We start from the raw sequence: 27,115 nt of genomic DNA, 5'->3' as shown, positions 1-27,115 counted from the left end.
ACCGGGAAAACTGCTCATTCATTAAAAAAATTATTTTTTAAGATGAGAAGGAACCACTGTGACCATCCTCATGTGTCCTCTTCCACCAGTTACTGCTGCAATGTGTCTAGAACTTCTGGCTGAGCTACCATGTCTCGGAAAGACATCCATCTTGCACTGAAACACTGGTAGCCTTAGGGGCCCTATCAAGTGATGGAAAATTCATCCTTACCCAGTCACAGTCGTTAATTTCCTTTCTTGTTTAAAAAAATAAATTATCTCCATTCTAGTTTGACTTTGTCCAGCTTCAGCTTTCAATCCTTCCTAGTTTCAGTGGGGACATGTCTCTGGGCCCCCTTGTGAGGATCACATTCTCAGAGTTCGTGTGTCAGTGATGAGTGTAACAGAGATTTAAATTACTAATTATTATAAAAAATCTGAATATTCTTACTATCAGTAAAACCATTCAATTTTTCCCACAAATCCTGTGGTCTCAATAACATTTGGCAAGGAGTTCCACAGATTAAAACACTCATAAATGTGGAGAAATACAATTTATCTGCACCATGGGTCTACCCAGAAAATAGAGCATCACACAAACCAACCCACTGGAGTGACAGAACGTAAAAGGGACTGGAGTAAACTGAGCAGCAGCAGTACCTGGAAATTAGGGATGGGGTTTAACGTTGGCAGCCAGGCTGATCTTGGGTTTTCTTGGTAACGGAAAGGGCCATTAAATGCCTGAGTAATGGCACTCAGATTGAAGGCACACACTGCTGAGGCAGCTATGCTGTTTCTGGAAAAGAGGAGGAAGAAAAAAAAAATCAATTTAATCATTAGAACATTGACATTTTCATCATAACAGACATCAAACTCCACTCAAATAAAATACATGCAAATTGCTAGGTAGATGCACAGTGATACCAATCTCATTGGGAGTAAAAATAAATAAATAAATTGTAAAATGCACATGGCTTGCATGACAATTTTGAGAATGAATTTTAAACTTGGTTTTAAAATGCCTGTGATTTAAGGGCCACAGAAGCAGTTCTGACAAGAAAGGTGAATACAGTTTAATTTGCATGGATTATCTGTGTCTGTTTTTTTTTTTTTTTTTTTTTCCACAACTCATCTATCTTTATTGATTACAAACAACCTAATTTTTAATCTCTTGATGTTTCTCAAGATGAAATTCTGTTTCTACAGGCTTGGGAAATCTTCAGCTATAAGACATATCAGCTAATTATATAAATATATTTTTATATATATATATATAAAAATAAAATACAAACATGCATGCCCACGCATGCAGGGGAAGGAGCAGGTGACAGAACAAACCAGGCTGGTTGTTGCAGCAGCTCAGCACGCAAAAATGTCTTACTAATATGTGAAAGCCTCTGTTTTCAATGATCACAGTTCACTTCCTTGTGTTCCCAGCCGGGAACAGCATCTGTCTCGGGCAGGCTGTTCACCACGCACACGCTGGCCAGGGGAGGCACGGCGAGGGAAACGCCACTGTAGGAAGGACTCTTTGGAGGGGAATTTGTTTTGGGACACGCTGCTGCCCAGTCAGACTCACAGACAAATCAGTCGGCCTTTGCTGTCTCCTTTCAGTCACGGGGGACGCATTTCTGCAAGGTCCTGAGCAGGCTCAGCTTCTTTTGCCTCAAGAGGGTTGGAGGGTGCTTCCCAGATGGTGATGGCACCTCAGCCCAAAAAGGGATGTTTGCTAAGTGGTAACCTGAAATTCAAACCTGCTCCCAGCTCTCCCTTTCCCCTCTGCTTTTTTTTTTTAAAGGAAAAGAACAATGTTTTGAGAAAAACATATCAGAATAAAACTAAAAATAGGGCTAGCACAAGAGACTGACTTGTCACGGTGCCTTTTAAATAACTCAAGCCCTGCTGCATGTATCTTTCTGCTAATTAAAGCAATTTGAATTCTCTGAAAAGAACACTTTTTTTTTTTTTTTTTTTAACTAAACCAATAATTACACTCTCTTGCACAGAAAAAAAAAGGCTTGCTCCACAATCCCAGGCTGGAAAGAAGAAGAACAGATTCTTTCACAGCATATTTCTTCTGAGCAATACAACACTGGGAAGAACTTCTTGCTTTGCCTTCCCATTCTCCGCTCCTGCCCCTTCCACCCCCAGAGTGATGGAGTAGCTCTCTTTGAACGTGTCAAAGCAACACCGGGCGAACCTCTCTCCACTTCTATCTGAACACTGCTGACGCAGTGCACGCTCACAGACAGCAGCTCTTAAGACAAAGCTAATGACAGATGACAAGTAAATGCCTTCAGGCACACATGAAAAAAAGAAGAGAATGAGAAAGAAAATGAAAAAGGAAAAGAAATAATAAAATCCTGCTAGTCTACTGAAAACACTTTTTAAAAAGAAAAAGAAAGGATATTTTTAAGACCCTGCTAAAGGCTCCACAGTTTAGCCCTTTCCCTTTGCAAGAGAGGAGAAAGGAAAGAGATTTTTGGTGAGTCTGTGGCCTATTTTCCTTTCCATCTGTGGCCTGGCATATTTCCCATCCCTCCCTATGAAAAGTTTGATCCCAGTCTCAAGGCAGTGACACCAACTTGTGCAGCTGGCCCCTGTGTTGTCCTGGTGTGAAGTGCAACCTCCTTTATTCCCACCTCCTACCTCCTGTGATTAACTAGGTGGTTTAGAGAAGGGGTTAAGTTCAGGGAGGTTTTAAAATTGTCTCTATTACCTCCCAGAAAAAAATGTAATAAAAGCTTCTTAAATATTTCACCATCAGCCTCCCCAAAAAGCTCTCTTTCCCACCGATTCAGCTGGGTATAACATAATACGAAGCAATAAATATATATGTGGGTGCTACCACAACCACTAATACCCCTTTGTTATAAGATGACCCTAAATGCGTTAAACGTGATCCTGCCAAAATAAAAATACCTTTAAACAACAACAACAAAAATATCATAGTTTTGTGGTGCATTGGTATTCTATTATAAAGAAACTTGGACTGGAGCATACATCAACCCTCTTTGGTATGCAGAGCTCATGCACCATGATATAAGTCCCAGAGGAAGTTAAAAGAATAACTACCATTATTTCACTAGTCGGGTGACAAATTGGAACATTTTCTCTCTGAACTCTCAAAAGAACATAGTGTTGTAGACCCAAAACGCTACTTGATCCAGCTTCAACTATTATCAATAACTTATTTCTTCAGTTACACAAATGTTACATATTATATTGTCCTCCAAAGACACAAGAGAGAACATACACCTGTAATGTATGAAGAGTGACTTAAGCGTTAACCCAGAGGAGAGGAGTAACATTCATCATGTCTCACATTAAACCTGGGAGACAGACACAGCAGACAAGAACTCTTCCAAGCAGAGGCAGCCTATGTCTCCCCTGTTATATTCCAAATAATATACCTATTTGATAAATATAATACAGTTATTAATCATTTTCTCATTACTAACTTCTGTTCTTGGCTGGATGAATGGACAAATCAATAGATAAAACATTATCACTATTGGCATAGAAGTCCTGTCTGGTTGCAAAAAACAAACAAACAAACAAAAAGCATCATCTCAAATGCCCAAAGTAGTAGTCAGGTTTCCTTTTAATGTTCAGGAAGTTTGGTTAACATCCTCTAAATGTTTTTAGAGAACAACTCATGCTCCTTTCAATCCCAGGGCAGATTTTCCCCAAAGTCCACAGTCAAGGTGCAATGCTCCATTATGTTTATTTTGTCTAGTTGCATCTCCACTGGCTCACTCTTGGCTGATGTTGGCAATGGTAGTGCAGAAACAAAACATGGAAGATGGATGAGGGTGGCCAAACACTTACCTGCTTCTTGGCATTTACAGACTATGAATAACATTCGGGCTTTGTTGACTCTCATAGTGAAACTCCCAATAACGCTTCAGCTCTAGGAGTTGGGGCTGATGCTTTGTGACTTCAAGGGCTGAAGTTCAAGCCCTGTCACACCAGCAAGTGACACATTAAATAGGAAGGCCGTGCACTTCAGTGGGGCTTCACTTCTTTGGTTTGCTGCGGGCTTCTTGGGACCAGACCCTTATTCACATTGAACTGTACTCCACTGCGCACAAAAACCCCAAAGAGGTTGGCTACCCAGCATGAGAAAGTGCTTGTCATGTGGAGTAACTAAGATTTTAATTCTCTAATTTACACATCAGGATAACACCCCCCTGGAGAACATGTATTATTGAAACTCAATACCATGTAGACTGGTTATAGCTTGAAACTTATCATCCTAGCCTTGGGCTTCAGAGAAAAAGTTGAGTTTTCCTGACTTAAAGATATACATTATGAGTTTTTTAATATATTTTTTAATTAACTCCTCTTCTCCTTTCTGCTTTCACAGCTACACTAAATCATTCCAATTACAAGTTTTTTCAATATCAAGCCAAGAAGAGGTGATTATGAAGTTTCAGAAATCATGCCTTCCCCTTTGAATTCCAATGCTGCTTTTGATTTGTGGGCCTGAAACAGTCTGTAGCGGAGGCACAGTCCCCCTTGGAAATGTTAAATGCTGTGTAGCTCGCATGACCTTGCTTCTATAAAGTGTTGTTCAACAGCAATTTATATTGATTTCAACCTAGGCTGTTGTGATCCCACCTGCCTTATTCTCCCCCTTCCAGTCCTTCTCTCCCAAGCATATGTACCTGTCCACTTCACGGGCCAGTCCCAATGTTCACACAATTGCGTCACATTGTCCAGGCTGTTAACCTGGCTGAAAATTAATTACATTTTTCTGTTGGGTCATTTTTAGACCAGGTCTCTGAACTACACAAGTAGCATTGCCACTACAAAAAGTCAGAAGTCTGTCACAGCACAGGTTTATATCAAATTACGTTACCCTAGAACTGCACTGTTACATTTTATAGGCTCCAGGAATCTATGAACTATGGATTAAAAACATTGTCCTTAAGGCTATGCTGCCATGATGGATAATTGAGACCTAGCTATTCCTTCACATTAACCAAAGGATCTTTCAAAAATGAATCCTCAGACTGTCTAAGAAATCAGGATATTGTCAGTCTCAAACAGTTAGGAATAGAAGAACGGCAGTAAAACCAACGCAACTTACACATTAGTCGTGAAGACACCATAGATCAGATCTTGCTCAGGAAGGTAGAAGGTGCTTTGCAATTCATTATAATAGAAAGGGATTTCTCCAGCACGGGAGCAGTTCAGCCTGGCCTTCATGAAAGTTGTCCATGTGTCCTCCAGTAAAAATCTCCCTCCAATATCATTTTTGCAAACCCTTGCCACACGAGAGTACACTGTTTTCCCACAGTCATGTTCTACCGCATTCTCACGGAAGAAGAAGTAGGTGAACAAACCGATGTCGTAGGCAGCAATAAAGTTAGGCTCTGTAAAACAAACATTTGAAGAGATTTATAGAGGTCAGGAATCAATCCATGCTCACTGACTCGCTCAGCGCATTGCACCGCCAGCATCCTTTATGCAGGCTGTCAAAGCTGGGACCACAGGGAGTTTAGAGTCAGCAGAGGACATAAAAACCGTAGAGGAGAATAATGATATACAGGATACAGCTCTAGTTCCATCTTTTAGATCTTGGAAAGACCTCATTGTTTCCCCACTTTATTGGCAAAGCTGCTACTGATTTAAGTTAAATCAGAGTTCAACACTTTACATATACATGACTATTCTCTGTACCTATGTTCATTTTACAGCATAAAGCCTTCATTGGGTTCCTTCACCTCTTCACTTCTGAAGTGCACCTTATGATGTGTTAAATATGCTGCGAGCATCCGCCCAATTCCCCAGACTGCTGCACTGAAACATTCAACCTACTCTCCCAGCACAACCACATCTGGCTTTTATCACAAAACGTTTCCAGTTTCTGGGCACAAAATATTATCTTACATCTGTAAAACAAAACCATGCCACAGACTGAGAGTATTGAAGCAAGTTCTCCTTAATTCTTTTTCTCCTAGAATTATTGTTATTATTTCCACAAGAATTGAAAAGAACCTGGAATTGGTTTTGTAGTGAATATTTTAATTGGGTATTTCACAAAGCTTTAAAGTGTACAGTCTTTATCCCAACAGTTTCCTTGGCAAAGGGAAAAGATTGGTCAATGAATAATATTTGACTAAACAAAAAAACCCAACCTTACTGGTTTTATAGGGCGCTTTTACAATGTTCATTTCTGTGTAATTCTCAAAGGAAGAACTAAAAAGGAAAGTACAAAATTCCTTTGATGTTGCAGCCCAGAAGGGAAAGCCATGGTGGAGGGAGAAGAAGGCAGGCTGATGCTGCTGCAAGGCAGGTTTGGGAGGCAGATGATGGTACAGAGGGGAGGGCACTGCAAAGCATCTCCTGTCAAACTTTCTGCTTCAAACAAACAGTGAACCTTTAAGGGATCACTGTGATCACCGATCTGACTTTCTGTCTAACATGACCCAGAGAATTTCACCCTGTAATTCCACCATCAGAGCCTGTAATTAACAGGTGGATTAGACCACACATTTTGAAGGAGATCGGATCTTACTGGCCAGTGTCACTTGGCTTTACATCCATCACTTTAGTCAGCGACTTGTTCACTTCACAGACTAAAGACTGCCCCAGCTGCCATCTTCACTTCTTTTTCCATTTGACATTATCTGGCTTCAGCTTCCAATCACAGGCTTTTGTCATGACTTGTCTGATAGATGAAGGAACTCTATCCTGCCAGAAATCTTCTCTTGATGTAAGTACTTCTAGATAATGAACAAAATGCCTTTTATCTCCTTCTCAGAAAAATAAATAAATGGCACTCCTTAAGTCTCTCACTGTGGGGCAGGCTTTCCAAGCTTCAGATCACTCCATGGCTCTTCTCTGAATCATCTTCAAGTTTTCTGTTTCTTGTTGAAAAGTGGCCAGAACAGGACAAAATTACTCCAACATCACCAACGCTGTGCAAGGTTATAAATCCAAGAATCAGTTAGTTTTTCCAATCACAGACTAGAAACTCAGTCTGTCTTTCCTCAAACTCCCCTGTTCCAATGGGACTTCCTTCTGAATTCTTCATTCATGTGCAGACAAGAGGCAGATATTTCTAATAAGTGTATATGGGTTATGCTGCTTCTTGGTCCTAAATCACAGTCTTGCCTGATGACACTCTTCTAAAACTCCGTATCTCCATAGTGACCTCAATATGCCTGCAGAAGCCTAGTTCGGTCTCATTAAGCTCCTGAGAGTGCACAGTCCCACTGCTCATATCTTTGATTGAGAGGTCCTGAAATCCAATAGAAAGATTCTGAATATCTTGTCAACTTACCTGGGTCAAAGGAAAGAGGGGAGATATTGGGGTCTCCATCACTACAATTTGCCCTGACAAGATGTGGACTCAGTGCAGAAATTACTGCTTGAAATTCTATAGCTTGCTTGATGCAGGGTATTATCACACTGGGGTAACAGCTGCTTTTAATAACTATAAATCCACATCAGCATGGGTTTACATGGAACGTAACTTGCTGTGAAATTTCTCATTTTCAAACCAATCTTGCAATGAAACCAACTGTCTTCAGCTGAGTCAGTGGAAGCAGAGTGTGCTTAACGCTGACAGAACTGGGTCAACAATATCATGCTTTAAGTTCATTTTGATCTTCAAATCTTCGAGTGGTTTTCTTGTGAAAAAGATGTATTTGGCCATCCCATGAGACAGAGACCTGTATATATATTAAGTAGCCTGTAAGACCCACTTTCCGTATTTGAAATCAACTTCTCTGAATTACTTCCAGGCTATATTTAAACTTCTTCTAAGCTGCAACCATTATTGCACGGGAAGCCCTTCCCAATATGGATCCCAATATGAAAACAGAGGAAAAGATTTACAAGCCTGCCAAGTTGACTTTAATACACCTCTTGCTCTGATATGACCCACATGACTTTACCATTGAGCCATTTGGAGTTGTACTGTGCTGTCCTAAGTGGGGGAACATTTCCAAGGCTGCGGTAAATAGCAGGATCCCGTCCAGAGAAATCAATTACAGTCGCAGCATAGAGTTCTCCTCGTGATGTAATCACAGCTGTCGAGTTATGCCGGGGGTCGTATGGGCACCGAGCCACTCCATTAATTCTGTCAATGATTTTGCTAAGATTTCCTACCTGTATTTAAAAGGAGAGAGGAGAGAATTTAAAGAGCATCTGGCTTTCTTACTGGTATAGAGTATTCAGTTTGCCCATGACTACCTACGAGCAAAACTCTGATTTTTAAAAAAGGGCAGCTATAGGAATGTAATGCCAACGATGCTGTAAATTTGATCTTTACATCCATCGTTTGCCAACATAAGAAGCTGTGTCTGAGCCTCACTGATCCCTTTGCTTTGTAAGAAGCGTAATTCCCCCACCAATAAAGCCTGTAGGCCCCAACCCACTCGGTGTAACCAGGTGCTACTGCTGCTAGCACAGGTTTCTCATCTTCCATAGACACCTCCTGAATGTACGCTGGCATTAAAAAAATAAAAAATAAACATTGCCCTGAACCTGCTCCCACCTCCCTTTAATCCAAAGGGAGTTTTGCCATTCATTTTAATAAAACATTTAAGTGTTCAGCTAGGAGGTGCTCACAGCTGAGCCTGTCTATATTCCCCATTTTCAACAGTGTACCCGAAGTCTATATGAGCAGCACTTTGCCCAGATCCAGCTCACCCATAACATGATTTTTCTGCTCCCCACTTGCAGATACACCCACTGAACCAAAGCAGCCCAAAGGGGCCCAAAGAACAAACCCCAAACTATTTCAGAGCTACATTTGGAACATATTATCTGCAGCTGTGATGCCCTGCCAAATGACCGGCGCTTCCCAGAGCACGTATCCAGCCCTCTTCATCACTGCAAAAGAGGCAAAACAGACCTGTCGACTGGAACACACCGGCGAAAAGGCATTGGTACCACAGGTAAACACCTTCTTGCCATAAACAATCAGCACTCTGACATAGTTCTGGCACTCTTCCTATAGGGACAGAAGACAGAAACAAAGGACTTTTGAAAAGGAGATGGTGGGGTTAATTATTACATTTTAAAAAATTACCTGTATTGCAGCTGGAATGTACCTTCCTTAGCTCTACCTCGGGCTGAGATCCGTTGCATCAAGCAGTGCACAGCTGTATGGAGCTAGCAGCCTAAGTAAGCAAGCCCAATTTGTTGGTTATTTCTCTAATCATAGCCCTGCACAGTCCCTGGATAGGATGTTATCCATCAGGTTGACTCTGTAATAGCTACACAAGTGCCTCTTTCTGTGCTCTGCTTAGGCTGGAGGAGGAATCCTCCTTCTTTTCATGATACTTCTGATCTATTTTTCCCAATAATGCGGCAGCTTAGAAAACGTTACGCAGACAAACTCCAGCGAAGGACAGCGAGTCCGTCTGCCCTATAATTCACACCAGTGCCAGCAGGAAAACAGCAGGAACTTCACTTTAATAGACCAGGCTGGTCAGGAGAATCTCGTGCTTGAACAGGCTGTTACTTCCTGCCTCCCACAAGGACTGTGTGCTCAGGATTTTCCACGGTAGAAGGAGTTTCTCCTTCAGGCCAGGCCAGTGAGAAATAGCAAGGGGTTTTTTGGGGGTTTTTTTTTGGTTTTTTTTTTTCCACACAGAAAATCTCCATACTGTTGTTGGAGAGAGCCACAGTGTCTCTTTTCCCCCATAGCCTTGTACCCAGAGACCTGTGGCCTGCACATCAGGCTAACAGAGCACCTTTGGGGAGTAAAGCCATGGGGGAGGAAGAGGGCAGGGACTTTCTAAGGTGACACACAGGGAAGGGGAGGTGCAAGACTAGCGTGCAACAGGCAGTGCAAGAGGCTCAGGAGCTGCCTGCCCCAAGGTTCATCCGAACAGCCCCAGGGACAGATGCCCTGTGAGCCTGGCACCAGGCTGCCTGCCCTGGGCCCTGGGACCACCTCAGGGGAAAGGATGTGAGCAATGGCTAATGACTGGCACCCACAGGGCTCCACGAGAAGAAAATCTATTATATTCTACTGTAAAACAGACAAGGAAACTTGTTAAAAAATAACAGCCTGGGCTGGGTTACCCTGGCTGCTTTGCTTTCCTCCCTCCAATAGGTCATAATCTGCCACTAAGCTGAGCCTACGGCTGCAGACATTGCTTCTCCCATAAGCAGCGATCACTGTGAGCTTCGGTGTCTCACAGCGCTCCACGCCATTGATCATTTCCCTGAAGACTTCATTTGCAAGATTCAGCAGTGTAAAAACACTTCCTATCATCTAGAAAGGAAGAGGCTGGCCTAGCTGGATTATGTACTATCTCCTTTCATTTGCTGTATGGAAATCAAGTTGTTGAAGGATGGCATTTAGCAGAAACCCACCAGCGTTAGCCACAGGCAGACAACTGCATGGGCATGATATGTGGGGCTTGCTTTTGAACAGAGAAGATCACAGCAACTGCACTCCAGAGCAGAGGCTGAAGAGTGCCACAGAGCAGGTTCTGCAGGTCTTGGGTCTCAGCAGGGGTGCTGGGCAGTAGGTACATAGTGCCTGGCACCCGAAAATGAGAGCTTAAAATCATAGCTGGGTCGATTCAGCACCCCTTATTCCAGAAGCAGATCAGCCATGGTGACTGCACATCAGTCTATCAAACAGGACCTTGAGAAGCACTGCTCCACCTGCTGTGTTGAGAATAGAGGTCTCATCACTTCCTTTAAGAAGATGAAGGTTTGCCAGCCTCTCTGCCCTCTCCTGTCACTGTTACATGGTGCTGTGAGCCCTGTTATTCCCTGCCCTAGAGATGTCTGCATTTCATGAATGGTTAAGTAATTCCTCTTCCTGTACAGCAACAATTATCAAATCCCACATAATATTAGGACCACTATATATATAACTGTAAAGTACTAGAAATTCTTGAGGGAATGCTACAAAAAAAAGTATGGGCTCCTCTCCCAACAGGAGTTTGTTTTCAGGACATGATTGATCTGACATCTAACCCAGAAAGCAGCTCTGTACCCAAATTCCAAACAATAGAAGAGAGTACCCATCTGCTTGCCCTCCATTTCCACTTTCATCTGCTTTGTGCAGAGTCTGAGCATAGCTTCTAACCTAAACCAGCTAATGTCTTTTATGTTGCTGGACCCCTTCCTGCCTAGGTACTTAAATATATTCCTGACTAAAATTCTGTCCTGCAGAAATCTAAAATTATAACTTGCAGAATTCTGTTCTTTGCACAGAACTGTATTACAGATTAACAAAATTAAATTTCTATTAAAATCTTCCTAGCTGAGAAGACAGCACACAAAAAAATTTCTCTGCGAGGTCATGTGCTGGATGGTGTTCTGGAGTCTACAGGCAGTGACGCATCTGTTGCACACATTACTCCAAGGCACAGTAGCCTGGGTTGGTAAGGATGTTGGAAGCTGGTAAAATATTGTGTTATTTTAGCCTCATTAAGCATGGGTTTAAGCATTCAGTCCACAGCAGAAACAGAGGAGAAACCATACTGAGCAAATATATCTGCTACTATCTGAACCCGCACCGAAATATTTTATCTGTGACTTCCAGCCCATTCCCAACTGCTCGAGCAAAGAGCAAAAGAGCACAGTCAGTATGGATCAGCTGTTAGACTGGGAATGTTTGACAGCTGATACTTCTCAGGGAACTGGATGAACCAAAGCCCACTAATTATTTCATTGGCTGCAAGAGGCAGAAATTGGGGTGACCAGTGGATGCTTTCCACTCTGCTTAGATGCCTCTAGGCATGGGCCATATCCAGCCATAGTTATTCCCATGAATTAGCCGGGAAGCAGTTTTCCCTGGACCTGCCTTCCTGAGGGAGGTAACAGCACTGCACAATTCTGGAGGAAGAGCAATGATAATACGTACGTTTCATCCACTGGCCTCAAAGTAATTGATACAGCTTTATGTAACGTTCTGAAACCGATGTGCGTTATCTGCCCTGTTCTCTCAGCTGGGTGAACCAAAACACACACGTGCTAAAGGATTTGCCATGGTGACACACTGAGTCAGAGGAGAACCTGAGGGATAGCAACAAAGGTCTAACTACCAGACCCCACCTCTCTTGCCTACCTGGCCCAAAGAGGAATACTGTGCTCATCTGGTATTTCTTACTGCTGTACCCACTGCAAGACATGCCTATGAAAACCTCCAACAAACACAAAGAAGAAACTAAATCACTTAAATACCCCAGCTTGCAGGATTTTTCTGAAGACACTATTGGTGAGATTTACATTAGATCCTCTTTCCACTCTATTCTGAAAATAACTAGCGAGGAACAACCTCCTCTCTGTGTTCTTTAAACCAGCCTGGATTTGCTCCGAAAAGTCATTCAACACACTGCTCTCTGCAACAATTTGTAGCTGAGGCAACTGGTTAGTAAGATGATCTCACAAACCCCTACAGAAAATAGGAGCTATTTAATGCAGTTTCTTCCAAGTGGCTGGAAAACTGTAGCTGTGCAGGAGGCAAAATTCAGACGGGCTTTAATATAGTTAGAAAATCTGGCAAGCTTGAATCCAACTTTGTCCAGACGAGACAATATTTGGAAGCTGCTCTCACGTTATGGAGCAGACAGTTAAATCTGCATGTGATCAGTCTGCAAATCTCATCACCAGAAGATATTACTGGGATCAAGAGATTAAGAATTTAAATAAAGGGGGAAGACTGGGTGTTTATACGGTTAATGAGAATAACCCAGTTATATTAGTCAGGATTATGATTAAATATATGGTGGAGCTGATAAAAACTTGTGGCTCGTTGTCAGATCATTATGCATATCTCCAATTTTCCTACAAATGGTATGTTACCCACTTTGGGGTTCTTGCTCCTTCCTCAAAATTACCTGGTACTGGTGCCTTTTTTGAGATAAGGCCTTAAATTGAGCAAATACCACTTTTCTCCAATTTAATGATCCCTGTTTTCCTAGAAAGGAAGAGTACACAACTTCTAAGGCTCAACCCTTCAGGGCACAGGATCTCATAATCACAAATAAACTTCACTGAAGCCCCTCCATCCCACTCCTCTGCAGTTTAAGCCTATCCTCATGAATTTCATTTTTTCCAACACTGAGATTTCAGTGTGTCTGTCTGTGAATGCTGTAATGTCCATGACTGTGGGCAGGACCAGGCCTCTTTCTAGCTCCTATGGATGTCAGGCTGCCTTGAAAGCACATTTCAAACTCAAGAACCAAGAGCAGATGCCCTGTTACTCCCTACATTTGTGCGGATAGATCAGCAAATGGACGGGCTGAACTTCTCCCGGCTTCGGTTTGAGGCAGAATTCAAAAAGACGTTTTTGGGATGCTGTGAATAAGCCAGCTGTAGGTGCTTCTTGAGTCATTTCATCTGTCATCTCTGAACACTTGACTTATGAAATGTTATAAGCCCTTAATCTCATTGTACAGATGTATTTTTCTTTGAAAGCTTAGCCATATATAGGTAGTACTTTAATTTTTTAGTTTGAATAAATACTTTAAGTGCTGTTTTCAGATATCTCCTTTTTAACTCTTTTTTTTTTTTAGGCTAACACTATTTTATCACATACCGATATAGTCTAATCATAGATTAAAAACACAGTTACATGCTGTATGAGAAGAACAGCTGTTTCAGATGGTCTGTTGTCCTCAGTAAAGAAACAGACTGGAGCAGAACTTGCAGTTCAGAGATCAGCCAGCAGAACTCCACGTTATCCCTTCAATGACATTCTAGAGTGCAGCAAACATTTATCTGTTGCAGTTCATCCCAATTTGTTAAAAAATAATCAAGGCCTAACATGTTCTCGAGCACTGTTATTAACACACTTTCAGATAGCTATATTTATTTATTTGGACAAACAATTCTATTAATCAGTTTAAGCCAATACCCTGACCAAGCTGTCTTTATTCTTTGAGTGCAACAGATAGCAAAGAGAATTGCTAATCATTTTTCCAGCCAAGTTTTCTTTAATGGACTTCAAATCAAATTTGGGGGCTGATTCTACATTGATAGCTTAGCAGAAGTACTAGGAATGTAGGTTCAGATCTCTAGGAGCACTTACAAAGGGGGCAAACCCATTTAGGTGGGCTCTAGCCGTGGGCTATGATTTCCTTGCAATCTTGTGTAAACTATAAGACCCTCCAGTATCAGGACATTATCCAAGAAAAGGAAGAAACTATACTAGCAATGCAGTGGCACAACCGGTAGCTGGATGCCTGTCAGATGTTTCTCTTTATTTTTTCTTGCTCCAGAAGTTATTAGTGCATCATCTTTCTCCTGGCTACACAAAGCTCATAGGACAGCACGTAAGAGCTGGATCACTGCCATTTTCACAAGCAGTTCCCTTTCAAATTTTGAAATGACAGTGTGTTGCCTTTGGAAAGTTAACAAATAATTCTGTCTTTCTCTTGTCTAAGCACAAACGTGCTTTTGTTAAAAAAGCCACAGCTTTCCATGCCAGGCAAAATTCCTTAGATGTGGTGGATGTGGACCATTATGCAGAGACAAACCAATTACAAACTAGAAGCTGAGCAACTCCTAATGAAATTAAATACTCTTCCCCTTCTGCTCTATCCATCACTCATTTTAACCACAACCTCTGGGTGATATCATTTGGAAGACAGAAAGATGACTTTGTTCTGTGTCGTCTCTCAGTAATGTGGATGTTTTCCAGGGGATAGTTTTAAGGTGCTGATCAGGATACATTTTACAAATGCTGCAAAAATAAGAATGATTACCAGTGGAAGCCTGCATGGATCTCCAGAGACACGGCAAATAAAGCATATATAATTCTTTCAGGAAACCACAAGTTTTGGTTGGTAAGTATGACATAAATGAAAGAGACTTTTCTGAGGTGTTTGTTTTAATACCACATGACATATTGTGGAGAGTTAATTTTAAAATCAGGTTCAAGAACATATACATTAATGGATTAAAATCCATTAAAAAAAGTTACTAGACTGAAAAAAGTCCTCAGAGTGAAATCATTCACAAACTTGCTACTCTAGCAGGGTCCCAGGTGGGGTGGTACTAGCCAAATATCAATATTTTTCTTAACAAGTATTTGTGGATAACCCCAATATTACAAAAATAGTAATTACCAGCAAGGCCAAAGTGTCACTATATATAGAGTGATATAAACTAGGCTGGTGAGCTGGACCCAACAAACAAAATAAATTTTGGTTAGATATTATGCATTAAAGAGCAAGGAACAAAAGGGCTGTATGTATAGACTGGGAGATTACATCCCAAGACTAGCAACTATGAAAAGGATTTAGTGGTCACAGTGGCTAGGCAACTCTGCATGATGTCCTGTGGCAGAAGAGTTTATGAAACTGCCAGGCATGTGAACAGAGGAGGGTGCGTAAGAGCTGGAGGACTGTTTTAATCACACTCAGGCATTAGAGAGAGTGACAAGGGAATGCAGGTGAAAAATTGGAGTGTGCAGAAAACAGATACAAAAAAATATCCAAGGGGAGTAGAAAAATGACTTAAAGAGGCTTGGAGAACTCAGCTTTTTACGTTATCAAAAAGCCTAAGTACTGATTTGACAACAACATATAAGTGCCTTTGTAAAAAATAAATATTGGTAACTGAAAGGCTCTTTAGTCCAGTAGAGAAGGGCAAAATGAAACCCAGCCCCTCAAAACTGAAGTCAGATCTGAAGAGGAAACAGTACATGTTGTAACCGGGAAGGTGATCTGCCACTAGAACAAGCCAGCAAAGCACAGTCGGTCCCTTTGCTTCAGGCCTTCAGTTCAAAACTTTGTGCCTTCCTCAGAAAGGTGCAGCAGCTAAAGACTAGTCACTGAGCTCAATTTAGGAATAAGCAGGTGAAATTTGTGGCCAGAGCTACAGAGGGTGTCAGAAGAAATCACCTAATGGTACCTTCTGACTTCAGGTCTTGGACCCAGATTTGTAATCTCCCTTTTCTCTGGTCAATAGGTACTCAAATGTGGAGTAACCATCAAGCCATAAAAATGATACTTCTGTGCTATACATTTTGTGGGTTTTCTTCTTGTCATTTTAATTTTCCTTATGGTAATGCTCTGAGAATTTTAGAATATGTTTTCTAAGCAGCAGGAAGAATCTGATTTAGATACTCAACAGGCACAAGAATTAAGGGGGAAAGGCATTTTAATACACTAGGTGGCTTCAAAATCCTCACCCTAAAATATATACATTATTAAATCAGCAAGGAAAATGGTCCAGTCATAAAATTTACGCAAACTACATTGTGAATTAATATAAGAGCCAAAGGTCCTCCTTATTTCCAGCCTCTGTCACCACACATCTAAGTGCCTGACAATCCATAACATATTTACAAACAAATCTGTGCTAGGTAGAAAATTGTCATTAGTCAAGTTTTGACAAAGCAGAGCTGAGGCAGGCAGAGCTCTGCATCTGGTACCGCTACTGCACAGCAGAATCAGAAATGTTCACATTAGTGCTGCCCTCACGTGCTGCCTTTACCCAGCCAAGGGCAGAGACGCTGGGTGAGAGCTGGGCTTCTTCGCTGGAGTAGAGCACTTCACCAGCTGGCTAAAATTGGTATTTCTGGAGATAGCGCTGCACGTGTAGGCTTCCCAAAAGGGACTCAGCCATGGACACACAGGTTAGAGCAGATACAGACTTGGGAGATCCGAGTTTACTCAGCTACTGCAGAATCCATCTGCCTTTGTTTGTAGCTTCACGTCTTCTTCTCAGACTCCTGGTCAACACCTCTGTTTGCCATTAATTGTATGTGAAGAAGTGTCTGACAATCTGCTTAATTATTGTTCCTCAGAACTTCACACCCATTGCTCCTTTGCCCACCAAACAATTTCAAAATCTGGATCACAGTCAGTATAAACTCAACTGTTCAGAGCATTATTCTCATGAAATTTTTGGCATACTCTTTGCAGCATGGGGAGGCAGCAGCAGCAAATATACTCAGACCATCGCTTTCTTTTGGCATGACAGTAAAAAAGAGAAATTGAAATTATCCTAGAATTTGTTCTGTCAAATGCATGGTTTTATCCAGGGGTTGACAAAATAATTCTGGGTTATAAATTCAAATTCTTCATGAACAATAGAATAAAATTTAAATCTCACAAACTTTACAATGGAAGAAAAGAGCAAAATCCTTTCTTTACACATTTTAAAGTACAAAGACTACAAATTCAAATATTCCTCATATCTTGGGTTTTGGAGTTTTTAAATACTGTCCAACTTCTGTTGGGTTCTTCTTCTAGTGACTAGCCATGTTTGGTGTTATAGAATCATAGAATGGTTAGGGTTGGAAGGGACCTTCAAAGGTCATCTAATCCAACCCCCCTGCAAGGAGCAGGGACATCTCCAACCAGATCACGTTGCTCAGAGCCTCGTCCAACCTGGCACTGAATGTTTCCAGGGATGGGGCATCCACCACCTCTCTGGGCAACATGTTCCGGTGTTCCACCACCCTCGTTGTAAAAATTTTTTTCCTAATATGTAATCTAAATCTACCTCCCTCTATTTTGAAGCCATTACCACTAGTGTTCACCTAACCCAGCCCATTTTTTCCCCATGGTGTTTTCATGCATACCATAGATCCTATACAAAACTAACAGATGTTCTAGGATACCCATACTCCTGTTCTCCACAGCTACACAAAGCAAATTGTTGCCTATCCAGCAAAATTCAAGATAGCTTTTTTTTGTGTATATGTAAGTTAATACAGTAATCACAAAGTTTATTATATAAAACAAACGTGGTCAGTGGAAGATCACATAATCCTGTGTTTTAAGCACTGAACTGGAATTTGGCTGAACTCCAGCATTTTGGGCCAGCCACACAATCACTCCCTGCTTGACTGTCCACATCTAGGCAAAGATCATGCTCTTCCTTTCCTATCCTTTGCCCAACTCCTTTGGGTTAGACTGAGGACTCTTTGCGGTGTAGTGTTAAGGACAATAGGACACCCTCTCAGTTGAGGCCTGAAGATTTTTGAACAGTACCGACACTACATTTGAAAAATCAAAATGTTTCCTGCTTTATATAGATGGCTTTGTTTTAGGTCGTTTCTGCCTCTCTTCTGAGAAGCTGTGTTTGGATCAAAAATGCCTGCAGACTCCAAACTCCTGGGACAGCATGCCTTGGTTCAAGCAATTCTTGCTTTAAACTGCAGCTTAGCAGACTACATCTGCCTCCGAAGGAGCTCTGTGAAGTTCCACCTGAACAGACTGCAGCTTGCTAACAGATTCAGTTCTCATGTTCAAGCGAATGATACAAAGATGAACTCTTAACTGCAAACAAGCAAAGCCCCCACGGCTGAATGCCAGTGGCTCACTGCAGAGGACCGAGACTAAGCCAGTCTGCCCAGCCTCAGGCCCTGCTGCAAGATGTTACCCCTGGCTTGTTACCACTCTGCTCCTTCGTGTGTCACAAATCGTGTCCTCTCCAGCAGTGAAATCACCTTTAAATATCATACAGAGCAAGTTTAATAACTTGGACAGGGTGCCTTTGAAATGGCTCGCTCTGTGGTGCTTATACGCTTGCAGTGGTAGATCTAAACTGCTGCAAATTTACAAGCTCAAGCTGGTGTTAGATGTTCCCTGGGTGGATTTCACATGAAGCAAATAAATTTACCCATAGCATCATTGTAGTGAAGCAAAACTTACCTCTGTTTTCCCTTTACTTTGACAGGACCTCCTGGTGTCTTCATCTGAACCCCATGCTGTTGCCTGAGAAACCAAAATACACAAGTCATCTGACAATGCCACCAACCACCATATCTGGAGACTCCCAAAACGAGAGCAAGTATCTCCAGTCAGCTTGCACAGCCCAATTTAAAAGCAGCATTGTGACTGTAAACATGTATCTTGCTCCCACTGTGCTCACAGTGCACATAAATGATAAATAGATGAGAAGTCCAGAGGCAGAAACAACTGGAATGTTAACAGAGGACAGACTTTAATTTACATGTAAATACAGCTCCTTATCATCATTCAACTGGAAGGCCCAAGACACGAGCCCCACGCGCAGAGCCACGACCCTCTTTCAAAGGGGACAGTGCTGTATAAAACCGCCAGCTTTCATCACCAAAATGAAAACCTTCCCTACAGCAAAGCCCAGTAATTCTGCACAAATCTGCTGGTCTCCTTAAATATACCCACAAGATTATCACCTTCTAAGTAACCCTGCAGTGAAGTGAACTGGATAAAACAACAACTGGGAGCTGACAGGCAAGACCTGGAGAGATGGGGAGCAGGGAGAAAGGTTGGATGGTGATTTGTGATGCCAGACAAGTGGGGTCAGGTCCTGAGGTGGAGTGAAAAGCATTAGGGATGAGGGCACTAATAACTGGGGTCCGAGAGCATGTGGGATCCTCCATCAGCTCTGACTGACTGCTTTGGAGAGAAGAGGCCCCTTCCTTTGCAAGAAAAGTCAAGATAAGCAAAGCTACATTAGAGAGAACTATTAGATTTAAAATATTCAGCAACATAGCCAACTATTCCGTGCCCTCCACAACTTTCCTCCCTTCAGCACTTTTTAAAAATAGTCCTAACAAATTCAAGCAGGTATTGTTAGCTGGAAGTGAAAATACATATAAACATCCCTACTATACATAATACATCATTCTGAGTACAAGAAAAATAGCTCTGTTACACAGGGAAAGGCCAGGCTTGCAAAGTTCAGATACAGATCCAAAGCTCCCCTAAAAGAGCCAGGATTTCTTTTTTTTTTTTCTCCAGTCCATTACCAATGCAGGAAATGGCTTCAAAGTTCAGCCTGGATCTGAACTCTTCTTGAACCTTCTCACTGCAGCCAATATATTTTTTTTTAAACTCTGGGATTCCATAGAAATTGTCCCGTTGATACATGGTAAATCCTGGGTTTTGCAGGAGAAAGATGGGAGACTAGTAAGAAAAGGGGATCAATTTTCCCACCCCCAGCTCAGGTCCATGAAGACACTTGCTCAGACCTGCAAGAAAGGCCACCGCCCAGGAAATGTCTTTATACAGAACACTGCGGGAAGGGATAATTCAACCTCACTGGAAAAATGGTATCTTCTCCATTAGCTGAGCATTCAGTTCAATTTGGCTTGAAGTCAGGCTTTATGAGCACATGCAAAGATCTGGTGGGAGAAGGGAAGAGCAGAGAGTCGCTTGGGAATAATCTCCCATGTACTGCAGTCCAATTCAGGCTGAAGGCCAAAAGCTTGTGCCTCAGAAGTGGTTTTGTGAGAGCTGGGATAAGTCCTTGCTGGAAAGGATCATTTGGTCACATCCTGAGAGGGGATATGTCACTGGATGAGGGAGCTCACATCAGTAAGCCTTCAAAGGAGAGCAAGGAACTTTGACTGCTCAATCCCAGGAGCCCTTCACATCTGCAAAATGACTGCACAGCAGTGTTTTCATCCTCATTCCCAAATCTAGCCCATATTAATCTAACCACAGTGTTCTTGCACGTTGGATGAATTTTTGACAACCTTAATGCAAAAAAAAAAAAAAAAAAAAAAAAAAAAAATCCAGAAAAGAGAGAGCTTGTTAGTTGTTCTTCTTCCCATTTCAAAACCAGAGGCAGAGCGCTCTCCATTATACAACCTAGTTTACCTTAACAGTGCTTGACAGGACAAAATGAAAACAAAAACCACTGGTTACTTCAGCAATCAATGCTGCTTCTCTGCAAATACTCTGGGTCTTCTGGGATTGCAACAACGCAAGAGAAGAATTTGTCCTCCTAGGGGACACCTGGCTCTTCCTGCCAGACACCTGCACCGCAGCGCTTTGGGGTATGTTGTAAACATAGCTCATGTCAAAGCACCAGGCCCCTCCAGCTATGTTCTCCATGCCTAAATGTTTTCTTTTATTAGGCAACACTGCCCTTCAGCTTTCTGAAGAGCTACCTTGATGTCTAGTGATAACAGAAGTTCTTGGTGATGGCCCAAATTATACGAACATGTTGCTTGTGACTGCACCATTAGTCAGGGTGCACTTCATTAGAGCTAAGAGGATAATTAAGCAATATGGCAATCCAGAGCATGATTTACAAGTCCCACACATGTCTTTGGTGAGACAGGGAGGAGGTAGTTTGAGGGCTGAGTAACTCCAATGACCTCTGCTGACTCAAAGAAAACATTCATGACCCTGCAGAGCAGAACATCTTGTCAATAATAAAAATATAATTGCAAAGCCAAGGAGCTATGTGTGTTTAAATACTTGTACTGCAAGGCATAAATATGCACCAGTCAGTTGACCTACAGCCTAGACAAGTCTTTCTGCTGGGCTTCCAGGAACCCACACACATCTGTGGTCACAGTCTTTGGCCTGGACCTGGTGAGAGGTCCTGGGCAGGCTCAGACGTCTGAGCTTGGGGCTTTCACATGAGCTTTCCAGCATTGTTTAGTTTCTTTATTTGACTGTGCAGCTATTTTTTCAGACCAAAATTTCCCACTCTTGTCATCTCTCTTGTCTTGGGCTTCACTGTGCAAACTCCCTGTATAATGCTGGTGCTCTACTTCCTGCATCTCACTGGTATGTCCAACCCAAGCCCTTCCTTCCCAGATGAAATTTTCTTCCTCTGCCTTAGATTCATTTTGCCCCAGTATCAAACTACATCCTGGACATCTGACAGAGAAGTCTTCTGAAAGATCTCTCTCTTCTGGCGTACTTCTTTGCGTACCCATATGTTTCTCAGTGGGGCAGACACCTACTTGTGCAACACTACAGCACTCCCCTCCTCATCTCCCTCAATAAACCAAAGGAATGATTTCCTTTTACTGCTGAAAGCTGCCTCTGCGTGCTTGGATGAGGTACAAACTGTATCCACCAGAAATTTTTGATCACTCAGTTGGGTCATCATCCTGAATTTAAGATTAATTTTGTCAGTTGTCTCAGACATTAAAGTTTCCCAGCTCCAGAAAACACATCTGGGATTATTTCTGTGACTCCTGCTACACATGTCAGTCAAAAGCAGTAGAGTAGACAGCTCTGGACCCATGTGGCAATAAAACAACTTTCACGGCATGGGTCATGGAAAACAGAGCCTGGAGGAAGATGTGACAAACATGGAAGCAACGCTACATACAAACACAGGACAGTATGTACTTTCTCCTAGCTGCTTCCCTGTTTGCCATGTGCTTACGCAACCAAGCAAACGCTTTTTTAGGCTATCAGGATGTCAGCAATTCCTCCCCTTACATCCTTACAAAAAGCACTTCAGCTCCTTGTGCTACCTCCTTACAAGCTCTCCAGCATCTCTTCCATCCTGCACTTCCAGAAGAAATGCAGTTTCTAACAGTGTTCCCAGCCACTTTGAGGACCTTCTCTACATCCACATGGCCAATGCGCAGAAGGAGGGAAACACCAGACCCCTCTGCTGTACAAATGAAACAACCAGCTCAAGGCTGCAGCTGCTGTGTAAGACAAGAGCCATGCAAACCACGAGCAGGATTGCCCAGCCGCCTTTGTGTGTTGTTGCTATATTTTTAGGAAGCCACAAGGACAACAACCACTGGAGAAGTACTCGTGTACCACCACATGTACCTGGTGCAACACTGCCCAACTAGAAACTAATAGAAATGGGCCACAATGGCTAAGCTCAGTGTCTATCTAAATATTCAAATGTCACACTCAGACACTGAAAGAAAGAGTTAATATCTCTTCCAATAAATTATGAGCATCATGGTTTGCTCCCAGTTCAGACTGCAGATCAACAGTGCTCTAGAAATTCTAGCTTGTCATGCACTGTCAAATTGGTTATTCAGCATGCACTGCTGAGAGAAGCTTTCTAGATATATTTATTTAATTACCTGCACATCCCAGTGTTGGCATCCAAAGTACCTGACTATCAGTAGCAAGTCCTGTTATCAATAGTTATGTGCATCCTTAAACGCTCATGTGAAAATTTCTTCGACTTCTAGGGACCAGCTTTTACAATCAGGCCAGCAATTTATAATTACTTCAAACACCACATATGAATGTAATAGACTAAGCATACACTAATCCCTACACTGTACTTGCACAACAGAGGTTGCAGATTCTTGTGCAAAACCAGAACATTGCTTTAAAACTGCAAAGTGAAGACTGGAAGAGAATAGGTTACATGCATATTTATTGGGTAAATTAAACCCACTCTTAATTTCTAAAGTCTTTTATTACAAACCTATCCATCTGTTACAAACCTCACTTCCATGAAATAAATACTCCGTGCAAGCTACTGACAGCCTTTCATGCCTGCAGCCAGCCCCAGAATCATGTTGTTCTCTCCTATTAGGGGAAAAAAGTGTAATACAAAAATGTACATTGTGTATGTTTGGAAGGAAACAAAAAAAAAAAAAAGTACAGACTTACTCTGAAAAAAAACAGAGACAGATTCTGTGAGATGCCCAGCATTTCCTACAAGGTGCTGAGCTCCTCAGGTTTCTGCCAATGTCAGCAGAAGCAGCACCTTGTGTCCCAGGTTCAGGTCTGCAGGCATTGCTAACGGCAGGATCTTCCATTCCTGTCAACCCTCCACAGCGCCCACAGGAGACTTCTCAATCTGCCCACGGAGTGAGAGGTGATTTTGGTTCTCTGCTTGTGCTGTGCAGGGCACCCCGAGTAGCATCTGCCAGTCATATCACCAAAGGCTGAGCGATGCGTGAGGAAGGAGGGCAGGAGGTGGTGGGATATGACAGTTATTGTGCACTAGGGACCTGAGCTGCCAGAATAATTTCTTTCCCTCTGTATTTATTTACATCTTCCTTTCCAGTAACTGTACAAGGCACTAATATGTTCAGAGAAATGTACCTCTGGAAAAAAAGAAAAAAAAAAAAAAAACAGACTTGCTTTGAAGGCAGCCTCCTGGATTCTTTATACCAGCCCAAAACCACTGCATTTCTTATTTACATTTACAAATTTTTTTTGGATCAGCTCATTTCAGATGGAGGTATGGAAACTTTTCTCCAAGTCTGGGGAGAGAGGAACCATTTTTTTTTTTGCATCACATTTAGTATCTGCCAGCTTTAATGGAAATAAAGTATATATTTACATACTCTACCAGACCAGCTTAACTTAACCACATGCTAAAGGACTTTGGTAAATTGGGGTGCAGACCAAGTCCTTAAGGCAGTGGCTCCTCAGAGGCCAGTTCATTCCCCTACAAGATGTCAGCCTCAACCTTTTCATCCATACTGATGAACAGATTTCAGACCTCCAAAATATCACCCACAGATTCTTGCTGATAATGACAAATCCAATTCATAAGTTTATTTCTATGTTTCCATATAATTTGTAGTATCTACGCAAAACAGCACCAGCGTAAATCTACCCTTCCTTGGGCAAATTCTACAGCATTTGCAAGAAATTGGTAAGCGCTATGTCTTACAGTACTTCAAAGAAAAAAGGTGTTTGAAAGAAGTTCTATAGGCTGGATCCAGACAATCCATGAAAAGGTTCATGTTTAACTTAGGTTTCTATGACGTGTACTGTAAAAACATTTCTACAACACTTCAGCTATTTCTTCCTTATTTAATCCTCCAGGACTTCTCCATAAAGACTTGCTGTCTTAGTCTAAAAGTGGAAAGTTAAACTCCTTTTTTGAAGCATTGGCTTTTGTCTCTCGAGGACAAGGCACATTTACAGTGCTCTATAAATAATAACTTACTGAAATCTAACTTCTTAATAATAAAGCACGGTAGCTTAATACACTAGAGGCCATTTCTGAAATTTCAACACTGGTAGTTTATTAAAACTGTGATAAACATGTCTGATAAACAGATAACTAATATCAAAAGACATAATGCCAAGCCTCAATAAATAGTTCTGCTACATACTGCAGTACACAAATTAAAGATCACTGCTGCGTGCAGTGACAGGTATGAGGAACGATTGCAGGATTCAGTCAATTCATTGCGGGGAGAGGAGGGGGCTTAGATGAAGGGAATTGCATTGTGTTTTATCAAATTATGAATTGATTTCCCTTAAGTGATCTCAGACCCTTCGAGATGCGGTAAAACTCAAGCAGTTCGCTTCTTTTTAACTAAGCACTCGTAGTGCCTATCAACAGGCTGGCCCAGTCACACAGCTCTCCTGGAGTGGCTGGACAGTAGGGCAGCTGGGGAAGACCTCAAAATGTAACACTTAGAAGATGGAGGTTGGCAACATGCAAAAAAAAAAATCCATCACTGGGTACCAGTTCCCATAAAAATCCTTCACAGCCTTCCTTCTACGCAGAGAGCACATCCTAGTAACACAGCTCTGTGGCGAGCGGTAAGCTCCTGTTCCTCTGTTGTGTGTCTATGCCTACAGAGACAACCTGTTTTCAACTGCAAATCTCAGCAACTCCTTTTTGAGGAAAAGTTTTCAGGTGCTTTGAGTTCTTCCTGGATGGTCAATGATACTGATTTTCTCTTTCACAGCTTCAAAATCCCCCTTTATTTACTTGTATTATAGAAGCATGTAGCGGCATGAGCTGAGATTGTGACTATTTCTAAGCAATATACAAACATGCTGTGGAAGAGAATTTCTGTCTGAAAGCATTTACAGGCTAAACAGACAACACAGGCACATGGACGGAAAGGAAAACCAGAAGCACAGATGTCAACTGACTAGGAAAAGCCACAGAGCATGTCAGAGATGAGCACTGAACTTTGCTCTCTTGAGGACTAAAAACTTTCCTGTCTAGCACAAAATGAGGTTTTAGCATTTTTTTGCTAGTATCATAAAATGCATCCACTGAATAGGTGGTGCGCAGAGGAAGCGGGTTTATAGAGTAGAGCAATGGGCGACATGCCATGCATCCCGTCCTCTTCTTCCTGACATCTTGAGGCATGGCCACACTCTAATGTACAAAACCAAATTTGAGTTTTGGTGCCTTCAGCTTCTACTTGTCCTGCAGGAGATTCCATTAAACAACATATGGCTGTAAATCAGACACTCCTCTCCCTCTGCAATGTCAGGTAGAAATTTACAACTCCAGACCATGCATTTTTTTATCTGAAAAGAGCATTGTACGAGGCTTAACAGATCACAGCTTCTACAGTTACCCAAATGGAAAGCACTGCACAAGTACAAGGTTTCATTATTAAAGACCGTTGTCCAAAGCTTTAGTGAGAACATTTGATACCAAGTACTAAAACTAAAATGGCATTTTCTAAGATAAACAATTAATATAGGTAGCCACATCCAGGCTACAACCTGTGCTTTTCAGTTCTTTGGGAATTTTCATGTACAAATGACAGCTCATAATGGAGCAGGCCAGCTCAACCTTGAGGAGGTACTGTCAAATTAAAATTAATATTTGAAGCAAGCAGACTGACTTGCCATTGCTTTAAGCATACTTTCAATACCCGTGGTGTAAAACATTTATAACTCAATGCTGAATTCCAGACAGAGGAGAATTTGAGCTTTTTTACATAATGGAACTTTCTTTGTCATCCAAATCTGCAGATTTCATAGTGCCTACGAGCCTCTGTCATAGCCCAGGACTCCCTGTGCAAGCCTGTGTAGGTGTAGCCTTGCAAAAATGCATTATAAGCAAAGTGTAATAAATATGCAAGGCATCAGGTAGATGTGGACAGCAGAGTAGAGAGACAACAGAGTGTAGCCACACCACAGGGAAACTTCTTGGCTCACCAGCCACGTAACTCATCATGAGGTTTTTGTAACCAGAAAAGTTTTAGTATACCAAGGATGGGATTCTTCCGAGACACAAAGAGGAGACATGGGAGAAAACAACAGGAGAAGGCACATTAACCAAGGGTGAGAGAAATGCTGGCTTCATGGGCTAATTCAAAGTGGGGTGAGCCTCTCATGGGAAGTGACAAGCAGGTCTGTCAAAGACCTGTAAAATTAATACAAGCACTAACGCAATGCAACAAGGATACACCCAAAGAAGGGGGAATCAGTTGAAGGGTGCAAAGACACCGGTGATCCTGCTATACCTGAACAGAAGGGCTTGCGGAAGCCAGGAATGATTCCCAGATTACAGGTTTTAGCAACAGCTCGGATTGCAGTGCTGCCCATAAGGGTAAAGAGAGGAGGAGTACGCACTCTGCTATAGCTGTATGCCAAGCTCAGACCGACAGCCACATATTTATGCAGCACTGTTAGATGAACACGCCAACATGTTACTTTGGAAGAAAGATACAGCTCTGAAGAAGAGAGATAAAGATGGCACTGCATTTCTGTTTCCACTATCTAGTGTTTGTATTTTTATCATTCTGTGTAAAGAA

General features: G+C 42.0%; 1 protein-coding gene across 1 annotated transcript in view; it reads right to left on the bottom strand.

Moving 5' to 3' along the window:
• The window catches only part of SEMA5B (semaphorin 5B), a 200,455-nt gene that overhangs the window by 66,712 nt on the left and 106,628 nt on the right, over positions 1-27,115 (bottom strand). Inside the window, exons 6-10 of the mRNA XM_086750938.1 lie at positions 18,579-18,641; positions 8,852-8,950; positions 7,890-8,103; positions 5,075-5,360; positions 640-775 (exon numbers count right to left, since the gene is read on the bottom strand). Coding sequence (XP_086607064.1) covers positions 640-775; positions 5,075-5,360; positions 7,890-8,103; positions 8,852-8,950; positions 18,579-18,641 — 798 coding nt within the window. The remainder of the gene's footprint in view (positions 1-639; positions 776-5,074; positions 5,361-7,889; positions 8,104-8,851; positions 8,951-18,578; positions 18,642-27,115) is intronic.

Source organism: Chlamydotis macqueenii, chromosome 6 (assembly GCF_036417535.1).
Source record: "Chlamydotis macqueenii isolate bChlMac1 chromosome 6, bChlMac1.mat, whole genome shotgun sequence".
In the NCBI taxonomy this organism is placed as follows: Eukaryota; Metazoa; Chordata; class Aves; order Otidiformes; family Otididae; genus Chlamydotis; species Chlamydotis macqueenii.
The sequence above is the reverse complement of the archived record's forward strand: the minus strand, read 5'-3'. Positions and strand labels throughout refer to the sequence as shown.